The 23,748-nt window shown below is 35.7% G+C and overlaps 1 protein-coding gene across 1 annotated transcript in view; it reads right to left on the bottom strand.

Annotated features, from left to right (window-relative positions):
* The window catches only part of LRP6 (LDL receptor related protein 6), a 176,060-nt gene that overhangs the window by 13,232 nt on the left and 139,080 nt on the right, over positions 1 to 23,748 (bottom strand). Inside the window, exons 13-19 of the mRNA XM_058558744.1 lie at positions 17,531 to 17,733; positions 15,524 to 15,735; positions 14,360 to 14,550; positions 8,596 to 8,805; positions 5,911 to 6,036; positions 1,230 to 1,466; positions 442 to 552 (exon numbers count right to left, since the gene is read on the bottom strand). Of these exons, the coding sequence (XP_058414727.1) occupies positions 442 to 552; positions 1,230 to 1,466; positions 5,911 to 6,036; positions 8,596 to 8,805; positions 14,360 to 14,550; positions 15,524 to 15,735; positions 17,531 to 17,733 (1,290 nt within the window). The remainder of the gene's footprint in view (positions 1 to 441; positions 553 to 1,229; positions 1,467 to 5,910; positions 6,037 to 8,595; positions 8,806 to 14,359; positions 14,551 to 15,523; positions 15,736 to 17,530; positions 17,734 to 23,748) is intronic.

Raw genomic sequence — 23,748 nt, 5'->3', positions numbered from 1 at the left:
GGTGGCCAAAGTATCCTCAGGTACATTTTAAGGAAGCTCTTCAACTCACTGAGAGACTGGTAGAAACATGTCAAGAAAAAAATGGGAGACTTGAAACAGAGTAATGTTCAGAAGTTCTTAAGTTTAGAACACTGATTAATTTCCATGTATCTCAACTGTTTGAGAATGTCCTAACTTTAGTTGTGGCAAAACAATGTTTATTCTTTTCTGATGCTTTACTAAACGTTTCTGTGAAGATTTTTGTGCAAAAGAAAACTGCTATCTTTAAGGAATTATTAAAAGCAAAATATAAAAAAATCTTTGGAATAAATAGTTTAACATTAATACTTATTTCTTAATAAGGAAATATTGATTATAAGTGAAACTCACACAGAAAGAAAAGGAAAAAGTATTTTTAAAATTCTCCCTTAACAGTAATACACAAGTTTTAGTCCTACTTACAACAATCCAGTTCATCTGATTTGTCACTGCAATCCACATTATGATCACATTTCTTGTGTTTTCCAATGCACTGACCATTGGCACAGCGGAACTGATCAATTAAACAAAGCACTGGGGAGAAAATGCAAACAGTTCTCTTATTTTTACTATCATGTAAAGCCAAACTCGGGCAAGAGTCAAAAAGTGCTTTCTGAGTGCAAATGAAAAACAAATTAGACTTTTAGATATAATTTAAAAAATTATTCTCAGGGGATTTCCACTGGTAGAGAGAAAAGAGTAGAGAAAGGAATCCAGCAGGAAATTTCCTATTTTGTTCTTTACGTTAAATTTCATCTTTCACTAATAATTCTGTTAAGAATTCGAGAATTCTACATGCATTTCTAGACACTAAAAACTTCTAGAGAATTTGTTGGTTTGTTTGGTTTTGTTGCTGTTGTTTTTTTTACTGTGTTAAAGGTTAGTAGAAGGAAGAGGAAAATATGGAATTATTTTACATTGTAATAAATAAATCCACTATTCAGAGTTCACTGGAAGCAAGGACTATCTACATACTGAAGGTCTAATCTTTTGGCCTCATTTCTCAATTTGCAAAGATTATTAACGTATATAAACCACATGCATGTTAAGTGAATTAAAACAACAATTTGGAACATGCTACTGTTTAGATATAATAAAGTCAAATGGATTTGAAAAACTCCAAATCTACCACTAAGCCAAAGCAATACTCTGAATTTCAAACAACTTAATGGAAAAAGGACTACATATCCAGGCCCTAGGAATTTGGATACCTTCACAGTTCTTCTCATCTGATTTATCTTGACAGTTTGCATCTCCATTGCATCGGAGGGCACCATCAATACACTGCCCGCTGGCACACTGAAACTGGGACTCTGAGCATACAGGACAATTGAGTTCATCACTGTGGTCTTCACATTCAGTAAACCCATCGCACCGCCAAGCCACAGGGATACAGTCAATTTCTCCCGTGAAACAAGTAAACTGCTGAGGAGAACACGTTGGGGGTTCTTCAAATGAACAAGAGGAGGGGAGTAACAAAAACACAATAATAGTCACACACAGGTACAAACATTTACACCTGAGTGAAGCTCATTTAATAATTATCATATACAAAACACTTTAGAATAGACAAAATTTGTAAACTATCTCATCTAATCAGAGAAAAAGTAAAATTTTTATACTACTTCATTTAGATTCACTAACTTGCAAAACATTATAATAGCAGAAGTTTTCAAGTAGGATTACTATATTTGCAATCCATTAGACTCTCACACATAACCTAGGAATAATCACTATAATCATCAACCTCCAAATATTTTAAAGTTAGCCTAGAATTCATAAATTTTCTATCTCTGAAGTTCTCAAAGAGTGGTCCTCAAACCCCTGGGGGTCCCTGAGACTTCTTTCAGAGGGATCTACAAGGTCAAAACTATTTTATAATAATACTAAGATGTCACTTGCCTTTCTCACTACATTCGCACTAATGCTACAAAAGGAATGGTAGGTAAAACTCTTGGCACAAAACTCAAGGCAATGGCACCAAATTGTACTAGTAGCCATTGCATTCTACAGAGCCACGCACTCACAGTAAAAAAAAAAAGTGCCAGTTTCATTAAAGAATGTTCTTGATGAATCAGTAAAAATATTAATTATATTAAAACCAACTCTGAGTACATGTCTCTTCAACATTCTGTTTGACAAAATGAGAAGTATGCAGAAAGCTCATATTGCATACCTAAGTATGATGGTTTCTCAAGGAAAAGCATTTTGAGTTTTAAACTCATCCCAAAATGGAATACTATTTGTATTTGAAAGAACAACTGACAAATAAACTTTAGTTATTTACACTTGGATATCTGGCAGAAAGTTTAATTAAAAAAAAAACCAAAAAACAGTGAGCCTGTTACTTCAAAGAAAACAATGACAAACCATAACACTGTACTTTTGCGGCAAATTATAGCACTGGAGTTTTCAATGAGAAATTATAATTTTGGAAAACTTATATCTAATACTGTAAGCTTGACAGATTCCCAGTACTAAAAGATTTTTCTAATGAGATTGGTGGTGATATTAACACGTGATTTTTTGATATTGTATAATGAAATGCGTCAAAATCTGAAGATCTGGGAATTTCTGAATGGAATTCTAATATTTCCAAATAACTAAAGTCTAAGGATACAAAATCATGCATGAATAAAATATCCATTCAGAGCACAAAACAGATCAACGGATTTTAATATAAGAGACTATGATGGTTTCAAATTCCACACTGCAACTAAACCTATAGAAAACTACCACTTGTCAAGATTTGGTGTAGAATTCAAGATGAATACCCACAGTTATTTGAAAAGATTATTATTATAGTCCTCTGTTTTCCAACTACATATCTGTATGAGGCCAAATTTCTTCATATATTTCAACCAAAACTACATACTACAACAGATTGAATGCAAAAGTAGACATGAGAATCCAACTCAACATTAAAGAGGTTTGCAAAAATGTAAAAATAATGTCATTTCTCACTAAAATTATTTTGCTTTAGAAAATACAGTTCATTTTCTTAACAGATTTGAGAACATGTAAGGGTTTACTATTGTTAATAAATATTTTTTAATGTTCTTGGCTTTAAATTTTACTACAGTATGTATAAATATAACCTATGCAAACGAAAGCTCTTTAGGGTTCTCAATAATTTTTTAAAATATAAAAATATGCTGAGACCAAACAGTTTGGGAATTTCCATTGATCCCAATTTCTTTGTTTTGTAAACGAGGAAATTGCGGCTCAGAAGGCTAAGTGACTGCCCAAGGTTACAGAGCTTCCTATAAACAAAGGATGATAAAAAAAGGATAGGACTAGAAGGGCAGTCTCCTTACTTTTAGCCCTTTGCATTTTTACCACTACACCACAGGTTCACCGACCTCTTTTAAAAACTTATCTGTTAGTAAATTCTATGAAGAACTCAATAACTTTATTATTTGATTATGGATCAGAAAACCTTTATCTTTAAAATAGAGAATATTGCAGATTACAGGTGAACAGTTCACATGGGAATCTGAGGATTATTTATAGAGGAAATTTGAGCCTATTATGTATTCAGCACTATACTAGAACATGTGGAGAATAAAAACAGATAAAGTATGGTCAACGTCTTTAAGGAGCTTTTAATTTGGTTGGAGACAGGAAGACAGTAATGAATACAAAACAAATGATTACATTAGTCTGAACTGCATGTCAGGCAACTGTGGTAACAAGTGCTACAGCTCAGAGGAAGAGGAGAAAATAACAGCTAGTGAAGGTTTCAGACATCATGAGGAGACGAGCTGCACCTTGAAAATGAGTAAGATTTAGGATGGGCATGCAAGAAGAGAAATACATCCCTAAAATTCCACAAGTATACCCACAGAGACAAAAACAAAACAGAATATGCCACAGTGATCATCAAATTCTAAACAACTAAACAAAAATAAAGTGAGCAAGCTGGGAAGAAATACAAAATGAGTTGAAGTAAGACAGGCTCAAACTGAAAACACATCTTGAAGGTCAGGCAGAGGAATTTAGACTTTGTATTTCATTTGTCTCCACTGTAAAATCAATGTTAAATCACAAAACAATCTTCTACACAAACATTCACTGCCGTTTTATTCTTAATAACAAAAAAATTGAAAACAATTAAAATGTCCCTAATAAAATAATAAATTGTGACATAGTTATACAATGAAACACTACTCAGCAATAAAAAGAAAAAAACTACTGATACACTCCACTATACATTTGAATCTCAAAAATACTATATTAAGCAAGAGAATCTAAAAAGAGTATATATGTTACAATTCCTTATATAAAGTTCAAGAACAGGCAAAGCTAAACTATGGGGATAAAAATCAATTAATAGTGGTTACTTCTGGAAGAGGAGAATTGGCTGCTAATGGACACGAAGGTACTTTTCTTAATGACGACACTGTGTATCTTGATTTGTGTGTTGGTAACGTAGTTGTATTCACTTGTTAAAACATTCTATTCATTTAATGCACACATTATAAAATAATCAAAGGTCTTTTAAAGGACATTTTCTTTATTTTATTTTATTTATTTTATTTTTTTAATTTTTTGTTTATTGCAGTATGGAAGGCCATATCTTTGCTTCAGTTTTATCTATGTTAGCATTACATAAAGGTAAATTTTTCTAGGATTTGCCTTTTTTAGAGTAATAATACAGTACCCTGATATGGAACTACTTGCTATTTTTTTAGTGGTAAAATATACTTAACAAAGTTTACCATTTTAAAGTATAAGTTCAGTGTCATTAAGTACATCCACATTGTGTACTTGCCGTTTTTGGGGGGATACTTCAAGTACCAGAGCTTAACTTCTACTTTGCACACATGTGATCTCCCTAACTAAACTGTATGCTCTATCTCAAAGATCTTCAAATCTCCTGCAGTCTAAGCACAGTGCCTCACAGCTGCTACTCAATACATGTCATTTATTTTTAAAAACTTAAAGGTAAGTTAGAAGAATAAAACATTCTTATAAAACCATCTTATCAACAATTTTTATATTTTGAGTGCATATGTTCTTTTAATCTTTGTTCACAGAAATATGCATTTTATGCAGGTGTCATCATAGTAGAAAACACCATTTTAATAATTGTTTTTCCACTTGAGCCAAATTTTGGCTACATTTTTACATCAGCTTATGATCATAATGTTTCATAGCTATATAAAATCAGTTATTTTACTTAATAATTTCCCTATCATTAGAAATTACATTGTTTTTTAAATTTCTGCCACTATAGAGAACAGTCTTTCTCCTTCAGTTGAATTAACTTAGAATTATCCCCAAGAGGAGGATTTCTGAACTGAGGGAATGAATATTATGGTGTTTGATGCTACCATACTATGCTTTAACAAAGGAATGTACCAATCTGTTATGCTCCCATGAGTGACTGAACTAATTTCACTACAACATTGTTACCACCCAGTGACATCTTAAAAACAATTTTTTCCCCCAAGGTAAGTAAGAAAAACAACAGGGAACTGCTGATGGATATGAACAGAAGAATATTTTTTTCACTGGATACATTCCCAACAGAATCTAGAATTCAGTGGATGGAGATTATAGGAGGTAGAATTAATTCATCTTGTTACCGTCTGGGGTGGAAAAAGCAACTTTAATTATTATTAGGAAATACTCATCACAGGATGAGTTTCCCCCAGTAAGAGCACTTTCTCCTTAGTCCCAGGATTAAGTTATACCTATCACTTGTCTTGATGGATGTACTCTTAGAATAACCCAAAAGCCTAGTATAGTGCAGATGAATAGAATACAAGTGACCAATCAAGTTAGGAAAAAGAGCAATTTCATTGCCAAATCATAGAATGCTAGACTAAGTTATGGAACACGTTAATTGGCATTTAGACCTACACAAGAAAATGGTAAAATATTTACCTCCACATGATAGCTCATCTTGAAGCAGAACTAGGTGCATGGGGCAAGAGCACCTTGTAGTACCATCTCCTTTTACAAGACAAATATGTGAACAGCCACCATTATCCTGAGCACAAGGGTGCTGTCCTGCCAAAAAAAAAAAAAAAAGATAAAGAAAAGGAGGGAGGGGCAGGGAGGAACAGCCCAGTCGAAATCAATTATTTATGAGTTATCAAGAAAATCAAATGTAAAATCACCTCGGACTGTATTTCTACATAAAATAACTCCTCAATCCATCCCTACACAATCTATAAGAAAATGAGGACAACAATTTAAAAACACAAAATACTTATATCTAACCACTGTCTTTACATATTTATATCTAAAATATATTTTAAGTATTTTAAGAAGGTAATGGTACAGCTCACGTTAATTTTTGTAAATAAGAAAAGCTGATTATTGAAACCAAAACAACTGCTTCGTAGAATGCTGAGACCTGGATATTATTCTATTTAAAATACAAAAACTCTTCTAAAGTAAAGAGTTTAACTCAGAAATTCTATCTTTCTTAAAGATAACATGATTTTACTCAAAAAGTACATTTTAATGAGGAATCCACTGAAAATTAAAGAGTTATTAGAAGAAAAAAGTTTAAGTTCACATGGAACTCAACCACTCAGATACAATGAAAATTATTTGCTTGGTCATTTGCAAAATATAACTTGGAATGTTACAAACGTTTAATTTCCCTATATCGGCGATAAATTAAACAAATACACTGTCAGGCAACTTTTCAAAGTCTGTCTCACAAGTTGTATTTAATGAAATCATTGCTTTGAATTTTCTACTTAGCTTGTGTTAAAAAAGAAACTTGACATTTGTCATCACTGAATACCAATATCTAATGTAGCCATCCATTTCTCATCTGACTCTCTTCTCAAAAACACATCAGAACTGCTTCAGCATGTGTTAATGAGATTGAGGGAGTCAGCTATCTACAAATGAGCAGATATGTTATACTACATAGATATCCCAAAACAGACATCAGTCATATTAAAATACACAACCTATATAGCAGTGTTTCTCAATCTTTTAATTCCATGACACTTTTGATAAACAAAAATCTCATTCTCTTTAATGTTATTAGAAATTTGAAAAAATACATTTACAAATATAAAGACATATTTAAATGTTGAATTATAAAAAAAGATATCCCCCCTGAAATTCTCCATTGAGGTTTTCTGCAATAAAATATTCATATAGCAAGCAAATAAGTAACTTATATTGTGTTATTATTACCTTATTTCTATTAAATGTTCAGCATGAGTTACATGTCATAACATAGAATGACAACAATTCTAACTTTCTGATTCTCAAATACCTCTAACTTAACTTCTAAGTTCATGAACAGTTACTACATGAGGAAGACTTGAACAAGCAATGGTGCTCTCATTCCTCAATTCTCCTTTTATACTCCAATTTGACTTGAAAGCATTGTGTTGAGAAGTTAAGGAATCCCAACAGTTCTCTCTCCAGGCCTCCATTTAACACTAGCATTCCTGGTATAATCATGTAAGACACAGTAGTGATTGCTATGAGGGTACTTTTTTTTTTTTTTTAAATAATTTTATTTATTTATTTATTTTTTTCCCCCAAAGTCCCAGTAGATAGTTGTATGTCATAGTTGCACATCCTTCTAGTTGCTGTATGTGGGATGCGGCCTCAGCATGGCAGGAGAAGAGGTGTGTCGGTGCACGCCCGGGATCCGAACCCGGGCCGCCAGCAGCGGAGCCCATGCACTTAACCACTAAGCCACAGGGCCGGCCGCTATGAGGGTACTTTTGATTACAGACACATATTAACAAGAAACTAGGCTAACATAATTAGCCATTTCAAAAGTTTTCAATAATATTAAAAAAATATTTATGGCTAGTTTTCTAAGCTGAGAATTGAAAAAGTTATCTAAGAGGGGAAAAAACAGCACTTATTAAGCACAGTCTTATCTAAGTTTTTTTTTTTTTTTAATTTTATTTATTTATTTTTTTCCCCCAAAGCCCCAGTTGATAGTTGTATTTGACAGCTGCACATCTTTCTAGTTGCTGTATGTGGGACGCGGCCTCAGCATGGCCAGAGAAGCGGTGTATCGGTGTGCGCCCAGGATCCAAACCCAGGCCGCCAGCAGCGGAGCGCATGCACTCAACCGCTAAGCCACGGGGCCGGCCCAGTCTTATCTAAGTTTACACACTAATTTTTAGTTTGTTTTGCTTTTGCCTAAGAATAAGATTATTCCATAATAACATATTTACCATTATATAATTTTGCTTTTGTTCAAACTATGGGGGTATATAAGGAACAGAAGAAATATATGCTTTATATCAGTATTCTTAAAGAGTCTGAAGGAGAACAAGAGAAAGCATGACAAGCAGAGTCTTTGCTGTACCTGGGGAAATTTTTGAAAATGAAAAAGACCATTCCTTTCTACCACTCCTGTTTTATGGGGAAAAGACGTTTAATTTGATAAAGCTCCTAGGTGAGTTTGATACAAGGCTTTAAAAACATGAAGAGTTAAAAAAAAAAAAAAGGAAATACTAAAAGTGCGTGAAAATCTTGAGGAGCTAAGACGACATTAAAGAACACTTTAATTTTATCGTAATTTCTGAGAACAAACATGAATCCTGCAGTGAGCAGTACACTGTCAAAACTTACTATATTCCTGAAGGTTCAGCTCCTTTACTGCATGAATGTCACTAAGCTGGGCAATTCGAGCTTGGACTTTGGTTCTACCCTCTCGACCTGTCATGTCAATTTTTTCAATCATTTGTTGCTGCTTATCAATCCAATATAACCAGTTTTCAAACACAGTCAGTCCCACAGGCTGCAAGATATTGGAGTCTTCTAATACTATCCGGTTGGCACCTTGGAAAGGAGAACATTAAACAGAAATGATTCATGTGGGTCAAGACATACATTCAACAACTATCTACTGAATACCAGTTAGATTTTAAAGGTACTGCAAAGGAAAATATGATAAGCTCTCTACCACAAAACTTAAAAATCATTCTGAGAAGAAAAGATATACACATACTAGAAAATAGGTAATAGACTAGATATTCAAGAGTGATCAAGAGCAAATAAATGCCCAATGCATAGTAAATATTCTAGTTCATAGAAACATAGAAAAGAACTCAGAGCAGTTTTCACAAGTTTTTTTTTTTTTAAAAACAGAGTCCATTTTTCAAATTAAATTTTATGAAAAGCTCTAACATATAAAACAGATAAAAATGGTACTTCTCTAGGTGAAGCAGTGATGGTGAGCCCAGAGCTCTGTGTTCTTGGCCTCTCAACTCACTTAGTACACTTAAGGCACCCGTGAAGGACAACTCCACCCTAACCCTACCTGGCCACCTAGAACACAGAAACAATAACTGACTCAGAGGTTTCCTGGTTCGAGCCTCAGCTCAAAGAACTCTTTCCACAACATCCCAGACATAGAGCCATCCAGACTCTGAAGAGGCAACCTATTCTATTGTTGAACTGTGAGAAAGTTCTTTCACATAGTGGGCTGAAATCTGTGCTCCACTCCCCACCCCCAAAGCTTCTCCCTCACTCAAAAAGAAAAAACATATTCATTTCTTCCCTCTTCCTCATAATAGTCCTTCAAATATCTATAGAACATTTTCATGATTCCTAAGTGATGAGTTCAAGCAAAGAAAAATATTAGCTTATACTCTGGAACTATCAGGGAAAGTTCCAAGAAAGAGGCTAGCATAAAGCTAAGGTTTAAATATCTGGAGAAGAGTAGGGAGATATTCCAGATGAGAAGGCAGTGCCTAAGTCAACATTCAGATCCATGGTGGCTTAAACACAAGTTTACCTATGCTCTCTCCTAAAAATCTACTAAAATGGTAGTAAAAAAAATAAGGTATAGGGGTCAGCCCAGTGATGTAAAGGTTAAGTTCGCGTGCTCCGCTTTGGTGGCCCGGGGCTCGCAGGCTCGGATCCCGGGCGTGGACCTACGCAACCTACACACTATTCATCAAGCCATGCTGTGGCAGGCATCCCACACATAAAGTAGAGGAAGATGGGCACGGATGTTAGCCCAGGCCCAATCTTCCTCAGGAAAGAGAAGGATTGGCAACGATGTTAGCTCAGGGCTAATCTTCCTCACCAAAAAAAAAAAAAAAAATTAAGGTATAAACCCATAAGGATAAATAGGACATAAGAGTAGAAAAGTGATATAAAATTTGGAAGTTGGAGAACAGACAGACCAGGGATAATGAAACAGTAGCCCAGAGAAAGCTAAATGCCTGCAGTCTGTGAAGCCAACAACAAAATCAATTAGCTCAGGAAGTGGAAGCACCAGGTATTTTGGGATGGAGCAAAGAGAGGAGTCATGTGGCTGGGGCTGAAAGAAGAGTACTGATTGAAAATCAGTACAAGAAGTTATGCAGCTCCTGGATCTCCTCCCTTCCTCTAGCAGAAGACTGAAGATTCACTTTCTAAAGAGGTTGAATCAGACTTTAAAACACCAGGCAAAGACCCAAGAGGCAGCACCATAACATGGGATTTTACAAGGGAATTACTTAAAATTCTACTTTCTGATTGGTGAGACTCTCCCCAACACCCTTCTCCCACTAGACTCCAAGAGCACTGGCAGCCAGCTTTTATCCTCCTACAGAAGACTGGAAGATTTCCCTACAGGAAAAACAAACCACCACCACCAACTATAATCAAACAAAAAACCTGAGGTATACAGAGAAAAGAACTTCAGATAGCATCACCTGGGAGTCCCATTAGAAAATAGCCAGGTGTACACAAGAATCCTACCGCTTCACAAGCAGCAGCAATGTGGAAATCAGCACTTTTAGTGCCTCACTGTTAAATATAAACAGACAACTAAGGATCACCAGATATTTAAAGAAAATTTCTACTTTTAAATTCAAAGGCCAAGACAAACAGAACAAAGGAACTTCGAGAAAAAGACACTGTTAAAAGCAGAAGAAAACAAACCAAAAGCAAAAAAAAACCTAAAGAACAGGATGTGAAAAATCCTCTCAGAAAGCAGAACAAAAAGACAAAGAGATAAAAGGAGAGAAAAATACAGTTATAATCAAGAAGGTCCAACATCTGAATAAAAGTTACAGAATGAGAAATAGAAAATAAATCGTCAAAGAAATAACACAGAAAAACTTTCCAGAACTCAAGGTGTAAGTGTCCAGATAGAAAAGACTCACCTAGTAAATTTCAGGTCAATGAAATAAAGAATCAAAGAGATAAGGGGGAGGGGATCACACAAAGGCATATTATCACCAAATTCTAGAACAGTGGGGAAAAAGAGAAGATGTTAAAAACTTCTAGAGGAGAAAATAAAGGATCACATATAAAAAGTCAGGAATCACAATGACATCAAACATCCCAGTGACATGAGATGCTTGAAGACAATGGAGTTCTGTCTTCAAAATTTTGAGAGAAAATAGTTATGAAACATGAATTCTAAACACATCCAAATTATCAAACAAGTGTGAGGAAAAGAAACATTCAGACAAGTAAGATCAAGAATTTTAACTTCCTATGAAACGCTTTTCAAGAAGCTAATAGAGGATGTGTTCTATCAAGAAAAAGGAATTAACCAGAGTAATGGAATCCAGGAAACAGCAGGTTCAGCACCAAGGAGACTAGCAGGTGCATCCCTAGGGTAATGGTAAAAGGAAGTTGGCCTAGAAAGCAAGGAAATCCAGATTGGAGCAAGATGATAAAGAAATTCAGGAGGCATGCTTTCAATTAAAAAGAAAAAAAGATGGATTGCTTGATACATCTCTATGTATTGAAACAATATTTATAATATTTACATTAGACAAGATTAACTTCAGGGAGAAAAAAATCTATAGAAGGAAATGTAGCTGATGGTAATATCTGCATTGCCATAAATAACATTAAATAATTAAGTATGCACTTGAAAATTATGATATAACTATGCTGGGAGGATGGAAGGAGAGTTCACAGTGGTATTTTGGGGATATACAGTTTCAGATAGCAAAATCTTTCTCTTCCAACAAAGGAAGTCAACTCGCAATGTCTAAAATTGAAAAATCAAGAAACAACAGTTTTAAGCAAGTTATTTTAAAATAACTGAAAGTGGATGCCTGTGAGAGTGGGAACTGAGAGTAGGAAGGAGAAGAGCAGATTTATTTTTTATAAGCCAAGTAGAACCATTTGATTTTCATAAATATTTACATGTATTACGTTGATGAAAATTAAAGTTAAATTTAAAACAGTAATAATAGGAGTGATTAAAAAAGATTAGTTGGTGGTAATGGAAGGATGGCCTCAAGTGGACAACCAGGGAAAAAGAGATGTCAACAGTGTCACTGCAAGACCCCAGACATGATGAGGATCTCATCAACTCTGATGAGATAAAAGGAGTATAAGTAAAACACTGGAACCAATAACGAAGTGAGACGTTTATGGGTTCAACAAACTAAGCATGCCCTAAATGCAATCCAGGATAAAAGGCTCTACGGGAGGCTAAAAATATGAAGTAGAAAAAGATCCCATGAGAAAAGTGCATGCTTATCCGTGAATATATAAGGAAGGAAAGAAAAAAAAACCCTACCAACATTATACTAACCTTTTTCAGAAAACAGAAAAAGGGAAAACATTTCTTTTTATGAGGTCAATGTAACCTTGATGGCAAAACTCCAACAAGTACATTATAAGAAAGGAAAATTATAAGGTAATCTTTTTCATGAACACAGATGCAAACACCTTAAACAAAACTTTAGCAAATCAAGTCCAGTAATATATAAAAAGGATAATGTATCATGCCAAGTTTATTCTAGCAAACCAGGAACAGAAAGGAACTTCCTTAATCTGATAAAAAAGTTATCTACAGAAAAACTTCAGCAAACATAATACCTAATCATTAAGTATTGAATGCTTTCCCCCAAATCAAGAAAAACAAAACAAAAAAATCCAAGAATTCTATTATTCTATTCAACGCTGGATTAGGGGTCCCAGCCAGTATTATAAGGCAACATGGAAAAAGGACAGGAAAACAAGAAATAAAACTCTCATTACTTGTAGACAAATGATTCTGTAATGCAGAAAATCCTAAATAAACTACAGATAAGTGAATTTAGCAAGGTCCCTGGGAACAAGCTCAATATACCAGAGGGGAGGAAAAAAATAAACTGTATTTCTATATTCCAGTCACAATCAGAAAATACAATATTAAAAATTCAGAATACTCTTTACTACTAGCATTCAAAAGCATCAAATACCAAGGAATAACTAATGAAAGATGGGCATGACCTCTACACAGAAAACTATAAAACACTGAGGGAAATTAAAGTCGTAAATAGATAGAGGGATATACCATGTTCATGGTTTGGAAGACTAATATAAAGATAATAATTCGTCCTAAATTGATCTATAAATTCAAAGGAAACCCAGTCAGAATTCTAGTAGGTATTTTCTTTTTGGTGGAAACTCAGAGGCTGATTCTAAAATATATATGGAAATGCAAAGGGTCAAGAATAGTCAAAGTAAACTTGAAAAAATATTAACGACGCACATTGCCAGATAAATCTGTTATAAAGTTATAATAATTAAGACAATATAATGTCACGTAAGACAAAGTGACCAAGGGAACATTACAGTTCAGAAACAAACTCATACAAATATAGTCACTTGATTTATAACCAAGGTGATATTAGACAATAAATGGCAAAAGGATGGTCCTCTCAAAAAATGGTGCCATTCTGATAGATATAAACAGTGTATTATTTTAATTTCATTTCCCTGATCACTAGTGAGGCCATACAGAGTATTTGGACATCAGAAACTGAGGGGAGGGGAAGTAACTATGATTGTAGACAATGAGAAAGTAAAAGTACATCTGAAGACCAAGAAATGATGTAATTTGGTTAAAACACCAGGAATGTTAAGATCATTTGAGTTTGATGATGAGTTTGTGAAAGGCAAATGCCAACTTAAGTGTACAACTAGACTTTTTTCTTCAGGTTATGAGACTACTCTGAAGATTTTTTTTACTACAATAATGACATAATTAGAAATCATGCCTCAGAAAATTAATTTAGAAACAGTGTATAAACTTTCAGGGGGGAAAATCAGTAGGGAGGAGACTAATCACAGGCTAGAATTCAGCCCAGAGATGATGAGAACATAAACTAGAGCAGAAGAATTAGGAAAGGAGAAGAGATGCATTAGAAATATATTATTTACAGAGCCCAAATCAAGAAAATTGGCAAGTCATTAGATAACAAAGGGAGTAACCATGCTAATGGTTGAAGAAAGAGTGCTGCCCAACCAACTTGATGTTGACTACTTTTAGTGAATAAAACTGTAAAGAAATGTGTACAAAAAAAATACAATGGAAGAAAAATACAAATGCTAATGATGAATATCTCAATAACTCAAATAAAAATAAGGAAACACATTTCTCGGGTACCTGAGAGATCACTGCTTTCAATTCGCCGGAGATCTGAATCAGCCCAAAAGAGCTTCCCCAATCTGCTATCGAGGGCTAAAGCAATTGGTTTACTTAAGCCACTGAAAAAGAGGACCTCCCGTTCTGTTCCATCCAAAGCAGCCCGTTCAATTTTCGGAGACCTTTCCTGAAGATTGGTAAAATACAGATAGCTGAAGAGAAAGGAAGAAACAAGTTTACCAAAGGAAGAAACCATACAAAATGAGAATATTCTTGTTGATTAAGATAAAAGGAGGCAGAATAATATTTTAAAATCTTATTTTTAATTTCAGAATATATTTTTTAGAAGACCATGGGATACTTTCATCACTTTCAATAATAGTAATAAAAGGTACACAGAAATTCTTAGAAAGCTAACTTTCACAGATTAACAAAAACAAAGCGTTAGACACAGGCACATCTATGCTTGTGGAATAATACAATTAAATAAAATAAATAAAAGATAAAAAAGCAGTACCCAGAGAGATCTGGACACAAAATTTTAAATTCCTTCTCTAAGTAGTCCATTTCACAACTAAAAATGTCACATACGAATCATTTCTTATATTTAATTTTGAGTTCATCTCTTTTCTATAACTTTTCTGAAGTAAGCTATTTTCCCTGCTGAATTCCTTATCATTCATTCAGATGCAAATAAGTACTATTTATTACATGAAAAGCACTGTATTAAATCAAAAAAGACATTTTAGTTCTTGTCATACAGGAACATAAAGTCTGGTAGGAAATATAAGATAAAAACAACTCAGTATAAGGTAAATTGGAAACGACTAAGTATAACTAGAGAGGCACAGATATGGAGTGCTGGGTATTTGAGAGAGGTGAAAAATCACACCTGGCTGGGGGTGGGGTAGATTAAGGAAAACTGCAGAGAGGATGTTGCAGTTCAAATGGTCCTGGAGGTATGGGTCGAAATTAGAACTAAAGCAATAGTACTAAAGAAGGAAATTTTAGGCAGTAAAATTACAGAATGCAAGGATATAAGAAAATGCAGGGGCAGCTGGATGGAGAATATCGAGTTTTTCACAGGAGCACACAAAACTTAAAGATAAGTAACTAGGGGCTAAAAAGGAAGGGTGATGAGGGTCTCAGATGCCAAGACATCTGAATGGCATTTTAGTAACATACCCCTTCTCTGGGTTTACCACAATGGCTCGAGGTCTGTCTTGCTCGCCTTTTAGCACCACTCCAATTGATCTCCCATCTAATCTTGTTACATTAATGACATTGGTGGCCTCACAAGTCCAATAGATGTAGCGGCTATAAATATCAATGCTGAGGTCATATGGTTGTATTTCTAGGTTCTGATTCGGAACTGAGCTCACAACCACAGTAAAGCCCTGGGGAAAGAAAAAGATACACACACACACACACACACACACACACACACACACACACACAGAAAATTAGACTCCAAGCCAGAGAGCCCTGAAGTGATCACTCACAATGCTTACACTTATGTGGTCACACACCAGAGTAGGAACTCTCAAGTCTCAAGGGACATTTCTTACTGATACATTTTTTAATGGGTAATGTGCTTCTCTGTTAACATGCATTTCAAATGTTCCCTTTGGTTATTATGACATGGGGCAGAAGAGAGAGCTGAGACCACATTAGTTGCTCTAAGAACCTGACAGTGCATTGATTAGAGATGAAAGTGAGAAGGTGGCAGCTGTCTTCTGCAAACTGGAGACAACTGTGGCTAGAACCACACCCTAGAAATACCTCTAAAGCAGTGGTTCTCAACCAGGGGCGATTTTGCATTTGCAAATGCCTCAACCAGGGGCATCTGGCAATGTTTGGAGACATTTTTGATTGACACGCCTATGGGGGTATAACTGGCATCTAGTGGGTAGAAGCAGGGATGCTGCTAAGCACCCTACAATGTACAGGTCAGCCCGCTACAACAAAGAATTATCCAGCCCAAAAATGTCAACAGTGCTGAAGTTGAGAAACTTTGCTCTAGAGACAATAGCAATTAGTCAGGGCTACAAACCACATGGATCAATCATGTCTTTCTCTAATCCCCAAATCCACCAAAAAAATTTATTTTTACAAAGCCAAGCAAAAAGAGAGGCTTTGTTCATCTGTTCTACCTGAATAAAGTACATATTATTTACTCAGCATCTGTGAGGTAACATATTCCTTAATGAGGCTATTGTCATTTATGTGTTGTGTCCTTGGCTGTATAATAACAGCTATAACTTCTATCTACTAGTTATCAGCCAATTAGTCCTGGGCTACATAGTATAAGGTGCATCTGCAACATACCTCTATAGCTATACCCTTAGATGATTCCTCAGCAACCTAAATACATTATCTCTTTGCTCTTTTTTGTGAGATAAGACATATCAAAAATCAGTAATATAATGTCCCTAAATTTTAATACATTCAAAATCCAACTTAATATCACTGCTATAAGGAAGATGACAAGTAATTATTTATAGTAATCCTAGTCTAACATTGCTTGGCCATAGAAAGAAGCCAAAGAAGTATGGATAGTGGTATGTAAACCATGACTGGTATGTAAGCATAGATAAGTTTTGTTGATAATATTTTCATTCCCATCCCATAGTCACCAAATAATGTTTGCCAAAAAAAAAAAAAATCATTGGATTAATGATAAAATATCCTAGATGTTTTTAATTTTATTGAGATTGTGTTGTATGTTTCCTATCCTCTGAACCTTTTAAATAATAGTTAACTAGTAATAACTAGTTATTGAGTCCCTACTATGTAACAGGTAATGTGCTATGGTGCTTTACATTCCTTTCACCTAAAAAGTTCTTAAGAATCCTAGCGAGTGATAGAACTGAGATCAGAACCAAGATCTATTTGATTTCAAAGCTTCCAACCCTCCATGTAAATGGAACCATAATGATATGCGTGGCAATAAAAAAGTCATTACCAACATATGAGCATATGTTATCCTGATACAATTTTCATTCCAATAGCATTTATCAAACAGTTGTTTACTCAAAGATCGTTAGGAGGAAACAAAGCTGTTAGATCCAGAATTTCAGTTAAACACACACACACAGACTTAAGCAGAGTCAAGACTTAAGTAAAACAGAATGGTTGGTTAGTCCAATTACTAGGCAGAAGAAATGGATTTTGAACTGAGCCCTAAATTACCTGACTGCCATCTTCTTGTGCTTTTCGGATCATGTTTTGCCGTGAGTCAATCCAATAGAGTTGCTTGTCCAGTGGGTCATAGTCAATGGCCCGGACATTCCGAAGGCTGTGGATAGGAAGGATGATGTCAGGGCTTTGCTGTTCATCAATCACCATGCGGTTGATGGCGCTCTTTTGACTGAAGAGCAGGAAAGTAGTTGGAGCTTCAAGAAAGAAAAGAGTAAATCTGAAACACAGTTAATTTAAATCCTGTATCCCTCAAAGATTTGTGATCAGCCTGTTACCTATATCTCATACAAGAGACACAGATGTTGAAGAGGTAAGGTTGAGGACAAAACCCTGTGGTATGCCCTAGAAACTCTCTTCAAGGTGACACTTATCAGCACTCTGGTTACCAAACCAGTTAAGAATCTCCCCAACGACACAGCCACCAAGCTTATTTTCCTCCATCTTGTCCATAGTGGTATCACAGGAGACTTGATTTCAATGAAGCATTTGATAAAGATATACAAAAATCCTCCTTGTCTACCAAGTGAATAACCCTACTCCTCCATAACCTATTCTTGTGGGTGGCAGGAAGCCTGGGCCTCCATAGGTCAAAGCAGAAATTTCAAGACTGGTTTTAGTCTCAGCTCTTTCACTATCTAGTCCCTTGATTTTGAATTTCTTTGAGTCAAAGTCAACTCTAAAATAAGGTATAGTTATCTTGTCCTGCTCACTGAGCTGCTATAAGAATTTTACCACACATGTGAAAACACTTTAAAAACTATAAGGCATTATGTCAATTATAGTTCAATACAAAAATTGCAAGGTATTATACAAATGTAAAGTAAATAACTATTGTTTATTATTATAAAGTAGTAGCAGTAATAAACCTGGTATTAATGGGAATTAAAGAAATTTGCATGGACTGCAGAGATAGGCTTTATTTTGCATTGTGTGTAAATGATGGCTGCAGGGAGAGGGAGCTGGTAAGAATCACACACACACAACTAATAAAAACAAATGCTTTCTACTCATTATCTCTAATCCTCATAATAAACCTTGTATTTGTAGTTTCACTAAAAAATATTCTGCTCTGATGCTAAGTTGAAGCCCTAAATTTACGAAAAGAGGAAATGTAACAGAGACATTTCCCTTTCCTAGGGACTAGGCCTCTGATCATTATGTAATCATCTTTAATGCAGGAAAACATCTAGAAAAGAACAGCATTTGACAGAGTTACCAACAAATTCAAAGTCTAATAGCATTTTTAAAATCTTCATTAAAATATATATAAAAATTCCACAATTATACTCTATTCTCTTGGTGCTCAGTCATCACCTAAATGCAGTAAAATTTTTTCATTCTCAGGGATATAAACATAAATGGCCAAGCCAGAACTCCTTGTTTTATTTCTCTCAAACCCCATTCTTCACAGCTCCATTATTTGTGGTTCCCTGGTTTACTTTACATTTACACCCAAACATATATTGGCTTAAATCCCAAAGAAACTCATTGGCACTCACAAAAAAACTTGGTATTCACAACACTGAAATTCTGCTTTATGTATGCATAACACTGAAATTTTGCTTTATTTAAGTTCTTCACTGGCAAAAAGCCCACACCCAGCTTGGAAGATTTAGCAAGTATTCCAATGATCCCACTGGAACTATTATATGGAGTCTATCACATACTGATTTAACAACTTTTAGCAATTTTAGTGGAACCCACGCCTTAAGCAGTAAGAACACATGTCAAAACAGAGTAGCTAACAAGTCTCCCATCTTTTTTCCAAAAGAATTATTTTTTGGCAGTATACTACCTCCTCATAAATCAAGAAAAAAGGGAAAAAAAAGCCTCTAAATTGTAAGTTTCCAACTGAATAAGCACCATACAATGAGACTTAGAAGAAAGATCCCAGAGCTTTAGTTGCCAACTTTTCCTGCCCGAGAAACAGTTATTCAAATACATATTTGGCTCTTAGTATGTTTTACTGGGTACTTTTTTTGAGTCAAGTTTTAACCTTCAGTAAGATTCCACAATTAAGTGTTCTAGAAACGTGGATTAAGAAAAAGCCAAATAAATATGGCTCAAAATAAATGCTCATTTCAAAAAGTCTTCAGGTGACATTAACAATTACAATTAGGGGCCAGCCCTGTGGCTTAGCGGTTAAGTGCACGCGCTCTGGTACTGGTGGCCCGGGTTCAGATCCTGGGCCCGCACCGATGCACCGCTTGTCTGGCCATGCTGAGGCGGCGTCCCACACACAGCAACTAGAAGAATGTGCAACTATGACATACAACTATCTACTGGGGCTTTGGGGAGAAAAAGGGGAAAAAAAGGAGGAGGACTGGCAATAGATGTTAGCTCAGGACTGATCTTCCTCAAAAAAAATAATAAAAAAAAAAAAGAACAAAGGGTTCTGTGGAACAACAACCAAAAAAGAAAAAAAAAAAAAAAATCTCAGGAAAGAAGATGAAGATTTGTTAATGACTCAGCCTCCCTGAATAAACTTCAAAAAAAAAAAAAGGGGGCTGGCCCAGTGGCGCAAGCCGTTAAGTGCACGCGCTCTGCTGCAAGCCTCCCAGGGTTCGCCAGTTCGGATCCTGGGCGCGCAATGACGCACTGCTTGTTAAGCCATGATGTGGCAGCGTCCCACATAAAGTAGAGGAAGATGGGCACAGATGTTAGCCCAGGGCCAGTCTTCCTCAGCAAGAAAGAGGAGGATTGGCTTTGGATGTTAGCTCAGGGCTGGTCCTCCTCACAAAACAAAAACAAAAACAATTACAATTAACTGGTTCAATATTTCTAAGAGGAAGCTTATGTTTTGACTTATTTACAAGTCATTTGGTACTTAAATTGACAAAGACTGTGCAATTTTGTAAACCTAAATCCATCCTAATTTATGTAACCTCTAACCACCACTCCCTCATCTCCTACAGAATGGTGCCTTAAAAACTATCCTATCAAGTTGTCTGAGTTTTGCATTCCCACAGTGAAGACAGCCACATGCAGAAGTTGAAGGATGAGGTATAAGTAGGAGGAAGCTTTTCAGCTCTCTTTTGAAGGCACAAGTGTTCACCTGTAGCTTAAAGGAAAGCGTTGCTCATGGGTAGAACAGCATAAACTACAAGGCCAAGCCCACCACATCTGACTGTGCCATTCATGCACTGTGCCAAAGGCCTTGAGCAGGGACTCAAGTCCAGCCCACACTTCATTAGCCAAGCCATGCACTTGTGTGACTGCATCTGCCCAGAGTTACATCTTTTCCCAATCTGCACAAAGGTGCCACAGAGTCCAGCCACTTCAGTACTAAACAAGGGATTACACAGTTTGGCTTCCTGTTTCCTCTCTGACAATCTCTTTATTCACTCTGTTCCAGCAACACTGGCCTCCCAGGTGTTCCTCTAACATGCCGGAACATTCCTCCCTAGGGACTTTGCATTTGCTGCCCCCTTTTGCTTGATAGGTCTTCTCCCAGGTATCTACATAGCTCATGTCCTCGTCTCCTTCAGTTCTTGATATAACGTCACTTTTTCAGTAAGGACTTCACCCTATTTAACATTGCAATCCTCCTCTCCACCCTTTCTTGCTCTTAATATTTCTCCATAACACTTATCTTCATCAAACTCATGATATCATTTACTTAGTTGGTTCGTTATCTGTTCCACTGGAGTGTAAGCTCCATGAGCACAAGGACTGATGTCTATTTCATTCACCCGCTACACTCCCCACTGGTTCAAATAATGCCCAGTATGTAGTAAGTGTTCAGTAAGTATACATTGACAGAACAAATAAACAAATGAAGAAACAAGCATCAGATGATGATAACTAAGGAGAACCCTATAGCCCTGATTTTGAAAGTAAGAAAATAAAATTATTTCAGAGAATTAGGAAGGAAAAGAAACAAACACTTATTTAGGACCTCCAACATGTCATACATCATACTAGATATTATTTAATCCCCAAAATTATCATCTTCATTTCACAGGTGAGCAAACTCAGAAAGGAAAAGTAATTGTTAAAGAAAGGTTAAGTAATTTTTCCAAGGTCACAAACCTGTTGAATGGAAGAGCACATGTTTTTCCAAATCCTGTCCCGCTTCTTCATTCTTTTACTTAACAATAATTTCTTGAATGACTACTATTTACCAAGTGCTATCATAGGCCCCTAAGATATATCAGTGAAAAAACAAACTAGACCCCATGAAGCAGCACTTTTTATTCCCATAGACAATAAGCAATAATAAAAAGTTGTAGTATATAAATAGTAGAGTATATAAATTATATAGTATATCAAAGAGTGATAAGTGTTATGGGAAAAAGAAAAAGTATAGGTAAGGGGCACTGGCAATGCCAGACAGGGTGGAAGGATGATTTGCAAGTTTAAATAGGGTAGCCCAGATCTCACTGTGAAGGTCACAATTAAGCAAAGACTTGGAGGTGAAGTATATCCATGCAAATATTTGTAGGAAAAACATTCCAAGCAGAGGAACTAAGCAGTACAACGGTCCTGAGGTGGGAGTAATTGGCACATTTGAAAACAGCAATGAGGCAAGTATGGCCGTCATGGAGAAAGCAAGGGAGAGAATAGTAAAAGCTGAGGTTAGAGAAGCAAATCGTGTAGAAACTTGTAGGCCATTATAAGAACTAGGTTTTTACTATGTGTGAAATGGTGAGCCATTGTAAGGTAGTAAGCAGAGAAACAACATGATCATCATTGATTTAGCTTTTGAAATACATGTTAAGGAGTAAATTACACAAAGGTAGAAAAGTTTTTGAGGGCAATTACTTTGCATTACACTTCTCTTGCATTTTGCCTTGAAATCTAATACATGTCTACACAAATATTAAATGGTACTCTTATAAAAAGAGCACACACCAGGAAGCCTCTTGAAGCACTACTGATCTATTCAGAAAGGTAGCCAAAGACAGATATAAGGGACACTCAGCACTGATTTCTCATGGCCTTACTCACAAACCAACACACACGAGTATAAGCAGCTAAAACAATACTGATCTCAAAAGGTCTTTCCACATTCTTCTTGTCTCCATCTTCCCTCAGTTATTACCCCTATTTCTTCCTTCCCTTCAAAGTCAAAATTCTTGAAAAAGACATCTATACATACTACCTCCCCTTCCTTTTCTCCATTCACTTTTTGATCTACTCCAATCTTTCACCATTATTTCTCTGAAATTAATCTCTTCAGGGTGACTAATAACCTCTTTATCCAAAAATCCAATGGATACTATCTTAGGCTTCACCTTACTCAACCTTTCAGCAGCATTCAAAACAGTTCTTTTTTGAAACAATCTTATCTTTTGTCTTCTGTGCCACTATTCTCTCCTGGCTTTCCTCTTACCTCTCTGGCTGCTACTTTTCAGTATCCACTGCAAGCTTTCCCTCCTCAACCAGAGTTCCTTCAGTTACCAGATCCCTTCCTTTCTCCACACCAGGAGTTGGCAAGCTATGGCCTACAAGCTAAATCTGGCCTGTTTTTTTTTTTTTTGTAATAAAGTTTATCAGAATTCAGCCACATTAAAATCCTCATATATTTTAAAATATGGCTGCTTTCATGCTACAGCGGACGGAGCTGAATAGGTGTGAGAGATTATAGGGCTCAAAAAGCCTAAATATTTATTCTTTGGCCCTTTACAGAAAAAGTTTGCTGACCCCAGCTCTACACCTTCTTCCTAAGTAATCTCACTCATTTTAAATACATGCTGGCAATTCCAAAATTTATATCTCCAACCTTATGTCTCTCCTCTGAGCTCTGGAATCTTCTATCCAACTACTAATTTAATATACCTATTTCAATGTCCCATAGGAAAATCAATATAAACCTACCTAAAATTAAATTTTTTATTTCTTCCTGAAAACTAATCTTCTCTCATCTTCCTCATCATCATCTTAACTGCTCAAACCAAAAATCTAGATGTCACTTCTAGAAGACATTTCGAATTCACTTGCTTCTTCCCTCTTCTCCTTCCCCACACACAACCTGTTAACAAGTTCTGTTCATTCTGGCTTCAAAATATACCTTGAATCCATCAGCTTCTCTCCATCACCACTGCCACCACCCCAGTCCAAGTCTACCTACCTTACCACACTAGTCTAACTGACTTCCCTGCTACCACTTCTTTTCCTCCTCAAATCCATTCTCCACAGCAATCAAATCATGTTATATCTTATTTAATTTTCACAATAACCCTATAAGGTAGTTACTATTATCATTC

The sequence above is a fragment of the Diceros bicornis genome, chromosome 17 (assembly GCF_020826845.1).
Source record: "Diceros bicornis minor isolate mBicDic1 chromosome 17, mDicBic1.mat.cur, whole genome shotgun sequence".
NCBI classification, from domain to species: Eukaryota; Metazoa; Chordata; class Mammalia; order Perissodactyla; family Rhinocerotidae; genus Diceros; species Diceros bicornis.
Note: the sequence above shows the minus strand (reverse complement) of the source record. Positions and strands in the feature narration are given on the sequence as shown.